Source organism: Rhinatrema bivittatum, unplaced genomic scaffold (genome assembly GCF_901001135.1).
Source record: "Rhinatrema bivittatum unplaced genomic scaffold, aRhiBiv1.1, whole genome shotgun sequence".
Taxonomy (NCBI): domain Eukaryota; kingdom Metazoa; phylum Chordata; class Amphibia; order Gymnophiona; family Rhinatrematidae; genus Rhinatrema; species Rhinatrema bivittatum.
Genome location: NW_021820743.1, coordinates 55,000 through 66,490, shown reverse-complemented (window position 1 = coordinate 66,490; position 11,491 = coordinate 55,000). Strand labels below are relative to the sequence as shown.

The following is an 11,491-nucleotide window of genomic DNA, read 5'->3' as shown; positions in this document are numbered from 1 at the left end:
GGACACTTTGAAGAAAACTTGCTACCAGGAAACAAGTAATAATTCTGAAAACCTTAGAACTCACCGGGTTAAGAAGGCTTCCAGGACTTCCACGCTAGAGCCTCAGAGACAAGAGCAGAATGTACTAATTAACTCTAGCAGAGCCTTGCTTTCCACAACTAACAATTAACAACTAGGGTTCCAAGACGATCCAGAGCTACCCTGTGCCTTCTCTAAGCTGCTAGTCCACACTTTTAACCAGGGAAACATAATCGGGAGCTCCAGACTCTGTCTCGAGGTACCAAGTCCTCTGCAGTACAATCTTTATTCTCCTTTCAATCCAGCACTAATACTCCCACAACTGCCGAGCAAACCCAGGAGGGGCCTGAGCCTGCCGAGCAAACCCAGGAGGGGCCTGAGCCTGCCGAGCAAACCCAGGAGGGGCCTGAGCCTGCCGAGCAAACCCAGGAGGGGCCTGAGCCTGCCGAGCAAACCCAGGAGGGGCCTGAGCCTGCCGTGCAACCCCAGGAGGGGCCTGAGCCTGCCGAGCAAACCCAGGAGGGGCCTGAGCCTGCCGTGCAACCCCAGGAGGGGCCTGAGCCTGCCGAGCAACCCCAGGAGGGGCCTGAGCCTGCCGTGCAACCCCAGGAGGGGACTGAGCCTGCCGAGCAACCCCAGGAGGGGCCTGAGCCTGCCGTGCAACCCCAGGAGGGGACTGAGCCTGCCGAGCAAACCCAGGAGGGGCCTGAGCCTGCCGAGCAAACCCAGGAGGGTCCTGAGCCTGCCGTGCAACCCCAGGAGGGGACTGAGCCTGCCGAGCAAACCCAGGAGGGGCCTGAGCCTGCCGAGCAACCCCAGGAGGGGACTGAGCCTGCCGAGCAACCCCAGGAGGGGCCTGAGCCTGCCGTGCAACCCCAGGAGGGGCCTGAGCCTGCCGAGCAACCCCAGGAGGGTCCTGAGCCTGCCGAGCAACCCCAGGAGGGGACTGAGCCTGCCGAGCAACCCCAGGAGGGGCCTGAGCCTGCCGTGCAACCCCAGGAGGGGCCTGAGCCTGCCGAGCAACCCCAGGAGGGGCCTGAGCCTGCCGAGCAACCCCAGGAGGGGCCTGAGCCTGCCGAGCAAACCCAGGAGGGGCCTGAGCCTGCCGAGCAAACCCAGGAGGGGCCTGAGCCTGCCGTGCAACCCCAGGAGGGGCCTGAGCCTGCCGAGCAACCCCAGGAGGGGCCTGAGCCTGCCGAGCAACCCCAGGAGGGGCCTGAGCCTGCCGAGCAAACCCAGGAGGGGCCTGAGCCTGCCGAGCAAACCCAGGAGGGGACTGAGCCTGCCGAGCAAACCCAGGAGGGGCCTGAGCCTGCCTTGTCGCCCCAGGAGGGGTCCGAACTGGTCCTGCTGCCACCCCAGGAGGGGTCTGGGACTGTCTCGCCTCTCCAGGAGGGGAGTGAACCTGCCATTATAACCCAGGAGGGGTCAGACGTTATCATGCTGTACCCCCTGCAGAGTTGGGATCCAGGAGGAGGGGAGGCCTTGAAGGGAGGGTACTGTTACGGCTATGGCTGCTGTGCAACCGCCTCACCACCAGGGGTCCTTCTAGAGCAGGCTCTCCGGGCTGGCCCAATCCATCTCCCTATCTGCTCTATGTCCTGGATATTCCTTTATAGCCCTGCCTACCCTAGATTCCAGTGCTTCGGCATCGAGCTCGTTTGGGCTCCCTGCTCTAGCCTTGCTGTGTGTGGCCTTCGGGCCTTCTGCCTTGCCTTGCTGTGTGTGTGGCCTTCGGGTCCTCTGCCTTATCGTGTGTGTGTGTGGCCTTCGGGCTCTCTGTCTTTCTATAAGCTGCCTAGACCCTGCCTGATCTTTGACTCTGTTGCCTGCCGCCTGCCTAGACCTTGCCTGGACTTTGACTCTGTTGCCTGCCGCCTGCCTTGACCCTGCTTGGACTTTGACTCTGTTGCCTGCCGCCTGCCTTGACCCTGCTTGGACTTTGACTCTGTTGCCTGCCGCCTGCCTAGACCCTGCTTGGACTTTGACTCTGTTGCCTGCCACCTGCCTAGACCCTGCCTGGACTTTGACCTTGTTCCCAGCCAGTACTCTGCTCCAAATATCAGCCATCGCCCAGCTCCATACTCTCCTGCCACATCACTTTCCTCCCAGCCATCATCAGAGACCTTCCAGCTATCCCTGTCTCTCTCCACCTGGAGTCACTCCTGGAGGTGGTGATCACTGCCCAGACGTAACATTTGCTCTGGGTAGAGTGTGTGAGTGTGTATCGATTGCTCATCCTGTAATATTTTTTCTAGTGATTCTTTCCCTTATTCCCTCATGCACATTATAGTTGCTCTGGTTACAGTGTATGAGGGAGTTATATGTTCTGTATCCTGAAATATTTTTTTCTAATGAATGTCTCCCTCATTCCCTCAAAGTCAGTGTAAGTGCTCTGGGTTCTGTTTCTTGCAGTATGTTTTCTAGTGATAGTCTCTCATTCCCTCATACCCAGGCTATTTACTCTGGGTAAAATGTGTGAGATTGAAGAGATTCTGGTTCCTTAAATGTTGTTTATAGTGACGTGCTCCCTTCTTCTTCTCTTTTTTTATGCAGGTCCCACGCTCTGTCTGCAGTGAGAGCTGCAATCCTGGCTACAGAAAAGCAGCACGGGAGGGAGAGCCCACCTGCTGCTTTGACTGCATTCTCTGCTCCCTTGGGGAGATCAGCAATGACACTGGTAGGTTGAGCCCTTTGAACAAGATTCATTAAACGTTTTGGGCACTTATGTGACTATAAATAGATGCACAGTTCACTAAAGTTTGAGTTTTAGTACCCTAGGTTATCTTGAACCCAAGGACCACAAAGTCAGTTTTCAAAGGTATACTCTCCATGGATTAGCATCACTCCAGTGCCACCCTCTAGATCAGGCTCTGTTGAATCAATGTTTTTCCAAGCAACCAGCCAGGTCACCACTTCCCACTGGCAGAGCACCCAAGTATCCTGGGCCAATAGAAATTAGTTTGAACAGACCTCATGGGCTCATAGAATGCACCTCTGATTTCATAGCCAAGACATGCAGCACTTAGCTAATATTGTGTGAAAACATGGAAATAGCAATTGTGTGATACAGAAGCTGTGTCACTGTATCTCTGAACAGAGGCACTGCCAATCTGGCTAATATAGCTCATATTTAGTGGCAATGCACTGAGTCCTTTAATTCACAAATGCTTCTGTTCACAATTATGGAATCCATGACTATTACTGGAATCCCTCAACGTCACTATGGACAACAGCCTTATGGATGAAAGGTGGATCCAAAGAAAGCATTTAAGGATATGGGTGAGAAAACCTCCAATGGGTCCACTCTAAAGAAAACAAATATCACAAGGAGTCTAAACTGGTACTGCTTATCTGTATTGAGATTACAGGAGATCAAGTCTGTGGATCCTATGTATCAACAGGTATGACTTTTGGCAAGAATTCATGCTTACAAGGAGCACAGAAACTTGTGAGAGAGCCGGTTGGACCATTAAATGACAGAGCAGTTAAAGGAGCTCTTAGAGAAGATAAGGACAATGCAAAAAGACAAAATGAATTCTTTGCTTCTGTGTTTACTAATGAGGATGTTGGGGAGATACCAATTCTGGAGATGGTTTTCAAGGGTGATGAGTCAGATGAACTGAACCAAATCACTGTGAACCTGGAAGATGTAGTAGGCCATATTGGCAAACTAAAGAGTTGCAAATCACCTGGACCTGATGGTATGCATTCTAGGTTTCTGAAGCAATTCCAAAATGAAATTTCAGATCTATTAGTTAAAATTTGTAACCTATCATTAAAATCATCCATTGTACTTGAAGACTGAAGGGTGGCCAATGTAACCCCAATATTTAAAAAGGGCTCCAGGGGTAACTTGGGAAACTATAGATCAGTGAGCATAATTCAGGGCCGGGAAAATAGTGGAAACTATTCTTTAAAGGTCAAAATCACAGAGCATATAGAAAGACATGGTTTAATGGAACATAGTCAAAAGGGATTTACCTAAGGGAAGTCTTGCCTCACAAATCTACTTCATTTGTTTGAAGGGGTTAAACATGTGGATAAAGGTGAACTGGTAGATGTAGTGTATTTGGATTTTTAGAAGGCATTTGACAAAGTCCCTCATGAGAGGCTTCTAAGAAAACTAAAAAGTCATGGGATAGGAGGCGATGTCCTTTTCTGGATTACAAACTGGTTAAAAGACAGGAAACAGAGAGCAGGATTAAATGGTCAAATTTCTCAATGGAAAAGGGTAAACAGTGGAGTGCCTCAGGGATCTGTACTTGGACTGGTGCTTTTCAATATATTTATAAATGATCTGGATAGGAATACGATGAGTGAGGTTATCAAATTTGCAGATGATACAAAATTATTCAGAGTAGTTAAATCACAAGTGGATTGTGTTACATTGCAAGAGTACTTTGCGAGACTGGAAGATGGGGCATCCAAATGGCAGATGAAATTTAATGTGGAAAAGTGCAAGGTGTTGCATATAGGGAAAAATAACCCTTGCTGTAGTTACACGATGTTAGGTTCCATATTAGGAGCTACCATCCAGGAAAAAGAACTAGGCATCATAGTGGATAATACATTGAAATCGTGAGTTCATTGTGCTGCAGCCATCACAAAAGCAAACAGAATGTAAGACATTATTAGGAAGGGAATGGTGAATAAATGTTATAATGCCTCTGTATCGCTCCATGGTGAGATCATACCTTGAGTACTGTGTACAGTTCTGGTCACCACATCTCAAAAAAGATATAGTTGCACTGGAGAAGGTACAGAGAAGGGCAACCAAAATGATAAAGGGGATGGAACAGATCCCCTATGAGGAAAGGCTAAAGAAGTTAGGGCTGTTCAGCTTGGAGAAGAGACTGCTGAGAGGGGATATGATAGAGGTCTTTAAAATCATGAGAGGTCTTCAACAAGTAAATGTGAATCGGTTATTTACACTTTTGGATAATAGAAGGACTAAGGGGGCACTCCATGAAGTTAGCAAGTAGCACATTGAAGACTAATTGTATAAAATTATTTTTCACTCAACATACAATTAAGCTCTGGAATTTGTTTCCAGAGAATGTGGTTAGTGCAGTTAGTTTAGACGGGTTTAAAAAAGGTTTGGATAAGTTCTTGGAGAAGTCCATTAACTGCTATTAATCGTTGACTTAGGGAATGGCCTCTGCTATTACTGGGATCAGTAGCATAGGATCTTCTTAGTGTTTAGGTACTTGCCAGGTTCTTCTAGCCTGGTTTGGCCTCTGTTGGAAACAGGTTGCTGGGTTTGATGGACCCTTGATCTGACCCAGCATGGCAATTTCTTATGTTCTTATTTAAAAAATTTCTAGTCTGGGGAGAGCTTTCTAAGATGGAGACCTGAACAGTCACACTGGTGTGAAGCTCACGACTTTTTCCAACTTTACAATTGCCTGTATGCTGCACACAAAAAGAAAAGCCAGGGTTCGGAATGGGGAAGGTTCCTCCATCCCATTGGAAACTACACAATCCAGGATAGGAAGCTTCTTCCCAGCAGTACCACCGCCAATGCCGGGTGATTGGGTCGCTGAAGGGATGACTGAGGAGTGTGAGTCTTCCCTTCTGACCGAGATATCACTTAGCCCCGGCTCACCTATGAGGCCAGTGCCGCGGGCCGAGATGATGGACCGAGGCTGCAGGAGACTGCTGGCCCACCGGAAGAAATCTGAGGTGAGGCAGGAGTGGTTGGTCGAGGGTTAACAACTCAAGGACAGATCAACTTGGAGCAACAAATGAAGGCAAAACCCAAAGGGAGTAATGGAGGAGAGGGGTTGGACTTCGCAGGAACACTGGATTTCCTGGGCATTGGAAATGGCGCTGGCGTCACAGAGGAGGAGGAGAAGGAGAACAAGAACTTCCAAAATCAGAAAAAATATTGCTTCCAACTACAGAAATAATCTTTCAACAATATGGACAGCTCTTCAGTCGCTTGATAGAGCAATAATGGGATTTACAAAGGAAGTGCTTGAAGTTAAAAGCCAGGTAAAATTAAACGCTAAAGAAATAACCCTCCAGAATAATAAGATTGAGAAAATGGAAGGCCAGATAGTAGCCATTGAAAAAGTGGAAATTGCTATTATTCAGAATGATGGTGAGGTAAATAAAAGATTGGAGAAGATTAAAAACAGCATGAGAGCACACAATTTAAGGTTTATAAATTTTCCTACATTTAGAAATATTTCCCCAATAGATTTGTTTAAGCTGTATCTATCTCAAACACTAAAGATACCAGAGGAGATAAAACCTGTTATTACCAAGGCCTATTACCTTTATTCCGCTGAAGCAAATCAAGAGAATATTCAAGATCAATTGCTACCAGATATAACAACTATACTTGAATCCTCCCAAGAGATGGTTGTGGTTAAAGTTGATCTAAACTAGAGTTTATGAAATCAACCAAGTATTGAAACAACAAGCAGCTCGCATTTTATCAGGTACTCCCGTTCGAAAACACATTACTCCCATTCTTCAATCTATTCATTGGCTACCTATAAAATACAGAATAAAATACAAAGTTCTCACTATCATCCACGGTTTAATACATAATTCATCCTCCACATGGCTTTGCTCTGTACTTCGCATTTACAAACCCGCTCGACATTTAAGATCATTAACTCAAAATCTATTAGATATTCCTTCACCGCGACAGGCCAGACTAGATATCACCAGAAGAAGGGCCTTCTCGGTAGCAGGACCCTCCCTCTGGAATTCTATACATAATCCTCTTCATTTACTATCCAATTCTCAACAATTCAAAAAATCGTTAAAAAACATATTTATTTCAAATAGCATTCAACATTCCTCTAAACCATTCAACCTTCACCAGTCAACATTACTCAACTACCTTATCCCCTCCCTAGCATCCCCCCCACTCCTGAAGGCTTATACTTATACTTTCTTTCCATCTCAAATCCTCCCCCCCCCCCCTCCTCCTTCCCATGATTATAAAGTGACCTACGGCCCAGCTCCATTACTAGTAGATTTTTGTTAATACTGTTACCTACTAGGTATATTATTTTTTTTTTTTTTTTTTTTAATTTTATATACCGAGGTTCTTATAGAGACTATAAATCACTCCGGTTTATGTATACCAGTTTATGTATTTTAATTTATTTATTTTAATTTTAATTTTAATTTTTACCTCTGTAAACCGTTTTGACAATTAACTTTGTTTTGAAAAATGGTATATAAATACTTTTAAATAAATAAATATCTAAATGGAAATGGCGATGATTCCATGCTAAAGACTAGGGCTCTTTATATTGGAGATGACTGAAGGGGAATATGATTGAGATTTATAAAATCATGAGTGGAGTAGAATGGGTAAGTTGGGAATCATTATTTATCCTTTCAGATAACAGTACAACTAGGGAACACTCCATGAAAGTAGTAACTAGTAGATTTGAAACAAATCATAGGAAATATTTTTTTTAATTCAATATACAAATAAACTTTGGAATCTGTTGCCAGAGGATGTGGTCAAGTTTACTAACATAATGGGGTTCGAGAAAGGGTTGGACAAGTTCCTGAAGGCAAATCCATAGAAAGTTATTAGCCAGGTAAATTTGGAAAATCCAGCACTTATCACTGGGAATCAGATACAAAAAATAGATCGATAATTGGGAATCTGCTAGGTATATGTAATCTGGATTGGCCACTGTGAGCGACAGGCTACTAGGCTTGATGGACCTTGGCATGGCATTTCTTATGTTCTTGTAAGATATATATATTGTTTTCACTGCTTTTAAATGATGTAGTAAACATGTTTTTTCTTTTAGATGTGGTTCAGTGCCTGAAGTGTCCTGATGATCAATGGTCCAATGAGAAACATGATCGGTGCATTCCAAAAGTGATTGAATTCCTCTCCTATGAGGAGCCACTGGGTCTAGCATTGACAATCATTACAACCTTCTTCTTCTTGCTCACCTCTTCAGTTCTGTGCATTTTCCTCAAGTACAGAGACACTCCCATAGTCAAAGCCAACAACCGTGAACTGAGTTACCTTCTCCTCCTGGCTCTTACACTCTGCTTTCTCTGCTCTTTAATATTCATTGGCCGTCCCATGAAGATTACCTGCATGCTCCGACAGACTTTCTTTGGAATTATTTTTTCCATCAGTGTCTCTTCTGTTCTGGCCAAAACTGTAATTGTCATCATTGCTTTTAAGGGGAACAGGCCAAACAGTCCAGTTAGGAAGTGGCTGGGATCCACGATACCAAATTGCATTATCTTTTCTTGTTCATTGATTCAAGTTATTATATGTGCTGTTTGGTTACTGTGTTCTCCCCCATTCCCTGAATTAAGCACAGAGTCTAATAATGAGAAGATAATCTTTGGATGTAATGAAGGACAGAACCTTTTCTTCTATTGCATGCTGGGGTACATGGGTCTGCTAGCCATTGTGAGCTTTATAGTAGCCTTCCTAGCAAGGAATCTCCCTGGAAGCTTCAATGAAGCTAAACTGATCACGTTTAGTCTGCTTGTGTTTGTTAGTGTCTGGCTGTCCTTCATCCCGGCATACCTGAGCACACGTGGGAAGTACATGGTGGCCGTGGAAATATTTGCCATTCTATGTTCCAGTGCTGGATTGCTTGGCTGCATATTCTTTCCTAAATGCTATATCATTCTGCTGAAACCTGACAGAAACACTAAAAATCATCTAATGGTGAAAACATTAAAGACAAACAATGTCATTTCTTAGATTTTTAAGTAGAAAAATCAGCAAAAATCACCATTTATTTGTTGAAATGTAGAGATGGTTTTCTGACTTTAATGTGTAGAAGCGTGAAAGGCCCCAAGTATTAAATTCTGATAGCAGTGGAAGTGGGGACTTGCCACATATTAGAGGTGAATAGATTGCATTTTTATGGTCAGTAAAATTTCCACAAAGTATTTTATCTCTAGATTACATATGACCACCTCTATAAAAGTGAATCCTGCAGACTCTGGGATCATTTTCAATTTAACAAAGTTTTGAATAGTCGATATTGAGAAAATGTACTAAAAGCAGCTAAACATAATGCACTATATCCAAAACAGCTTCTGAGGTTTATATGCAAGATAAGCAAGACAATTTAACAAGAAAAATGAATGCACCTTACTGAGGTGTATTTATTTTATGACATATGATTTACAAAGCACAGCAAATAGTGGTTGCCATGTGTTCTGGCTCTGTTTCCTGTTTTTGTGAACACAACACTTTTAGGGAATTTTCTGCAATTTAGTGTAGGAATGCCTCCTCTTTCACTTCCTGCTTGTATTCTGTGTAGCCCCCCTGTTAGTGCTATAAAATGGTGCCTATTTGGAAACGTAGCACCAGTCTCTTTGTAGAATTCAATGACAAATGGGTCAAGCAGATTGTGTAATGGATCTAGGCATAGAGACAAGGGCAAAATTCCTGAACTGGATAGAGAATCCAAAACTTATAGGTCTCTGCTTTACGAATCCTCTGACTGCTCACCCAGATGTGTCCGTGGGAAACTCATACATGTAGATATAAATAGGAGCACACTCCAAAGATATAATGAAATGAATAACTTTTATTTTCTTAGGTCGCTGGTGACCTAAGAAAATAAAAGTTATTCATTTCATTATATCTTTGGAGTGTGCTCCTATTTATATCTACATGTATGAGTTTCCCACGGACACATCTGGGTGAGCAGTCAGAGGATTCGTAAAGCAGAGACCTATAAGTTTTGGATTCTCTATCCAGTTCAGGAATTTTGCCCTTGTCTCTATGCCTAGATCCATTACACAATCTGCTTGACCCATTTGTCATTGAATTCTACAAAGAGACTGGTGCTACGTTTCCAAATAGGCACCATTTTATAGCACTAACAGGGGGGCTACACAGAATACAAGCAGGAAGTGAAAGAGGAGGCATTCCTACACTAAATTGCAGAAAATTCCCTAAAAGTGTTGTGTTCACAAAAACAGGAAACAGAGCCAGAACACATGGCAACCACTATTTGCTGTGCTTTGTAAATCATATGTCATAAAATAAATACACCTCAGTAAGGTGCATTCATTTTTCTTGTTAAATTGTCTTGCTTATCTTGGGGCCTTTCACGCTTCTACACATTAAAGTCAGAAAACCATCTCTACATTTCAACAAATAAATGGTGATATATATGAACTTAGAAAAATGTGGAATGTGTGCATCTGCTTTAGGGGGGAGATTCTCTAGTGGGACTACATAATCCTGAGTTAGAAGTTTGCTGGGAAGGGTTGAGAAGATTGCAGGAGTCTACAAGGAAAGTGAGATGCCCGGGGTGCCTCTCTCCAGAGAGCGGCTGTGCAGGAAAGGGCTGAGGTCATAGTTGTGTTTTCTCCACTTGGGGAAAAAGATTGATCTGCCCTAGGTCCACAAGATGATGGAGTGAGGTGAGCCAGACCTTCAGAAGACTTCCTAAATTGATCTGGGAGGTTACAGTGAGACACAAAGGGGGTATGAAGAATTTATCTTATACTGGATAGATATTTTACAACATGAAGCAAATGTGAAAGTGATATTTTGTGAAGGGGTAGAAGAAGTTGGGTCTTCCATATTGTTTTGAAAATAATAGGCTGTTAATTCTAAAGTTGGAGAATAAGTTGTTAATGGAAGTTGATACTGCTACAGCCTGGCTGTTTGATCTGGTGAACTCTTGATTAATCAGTGCTTTTTAAAACTCTTTTGTAAACTCTGACTGCTGGTAGTCAGAGTTTACAAAAGAGTTTTAAAAAGCACTGATTAATCAAGAGTTCACCAGATCAAACAGCCAGGCTGTAGCAGTATCAACTTCCATTAACAACTTATTCTCCAACTTTAGAATTAACAGCCTATTATTTTCAAAACAATATGGAAGACCCAACTTCTTCTACCCCTTCACAAAATATCACTTTCACATTTGCTTCATGTTGTAAAATATCTATCCAGTATAAGATAAATTCTTCATACCCCCTTTGTGTCTCACTGTAACCTCCCAGATCAATTTAGGAAGTCTTCTGAAGGTCTGGCTCACCTCACTCCATCATCTTGTGGACCTAGGGCAGATCAATCTTTTTCCCCAAGTGGAGAAAACACAACTATGACCTCAGCCCTTTCCTGCACAGCCGCTCTCTGGAGAGAGGCACCCCGGGCATCTCACTTTCCTTGTAGACTCCTGCAATCTTCTCAACCCTTCCCAGCAAACTTCTAACTCAGGATTATGTAGTCCCACTAGAGAATCTCCCCCCTAAAGCAGATGCACACATTCCACATTTTTCTAAGTTCATATATATAGTGGAATTTCACCTTTCACAGTGCTATCTAGTGACTGTCCTATAGAAAAATTCCTATAGAAATTTGCTAATCACAGCACTCAAAACTTTACAAAACCATTTACAAAACCCCAGACTGCGTTCAAGTGGAGTCCCCCACCCACAATTCTTTCTCCTCAGTGATGCAGGTTTCCTATCACATTTTCATCATATTGAC

At 43.7% G+C, this 11,491-nt stretch overlaps 2 protein-coding genes across 2 annotated transcripts in view; one reads left to right on the top strand and one right to left on the bottom strand.

Annotated features, from left to right (window-relative positions):
- The window catches only part of LOC115082063 (vomeronasal type-2 receptor 26-like), a 69,058-nt gene extending 66,970 nt beyond the window's left edge, over positions 1-2,088 (bottom strand). Inside the window, exons 1-2 of the mRNA XM_029586325.1 lie at positions 2,068-2,088; positions 354-1,270 (exon numbers count right to left, since the gene is read on the bottom strand). Of these exons, the coding sequence (XP_029442185.1) occupies positions 354-1,270; positions 2,068-2,088 (938 nt within the window). The remainder of the gene's footprint in view (positions 1-353; positions 1,271-2,067) is intronic.
- A 241-nt stretch (positions 2,089-2,329) lies between these two features.
- Positions 2,330-8,734, top strand: LOC115082066 (vomeronasal type-2 receptor 26-like). Its single transcript, XM_029586327.1, has 4 exons — positions 2,330-2,404; positions 2,575-2,698; positions 3,479-3,481; positions 7,812-8,734. Exons 1-4 carry the CDS (start codon positions 2,330-2,332, stop codon positions 8,732-8,734), a joined length of 1,125 nt encoding a protein of 374 aa, XP_029442187.1.
- The last annotated feature ends 2,757 nt before the right edge of the window (positions 8,735-11,491 follow it).

Excerpts from the sequence above, each read along its gene's own strand:
- LOC115082066 (XM_029586327.1), top strand. The coding sequence starts at position 2,330 with ATGAGGGAGTTATATGTTCTGTATCCTGAAATATTTTTTTCTAATGAA. Across the intron at positions 2,405-2,574 it reads CTCATTCCCTCAAAGTCAGT|GTCCCACGCTCTGTCTGCAG; the intron begins GTAAGTGCTCTG and ends TTTTTTATGCAG.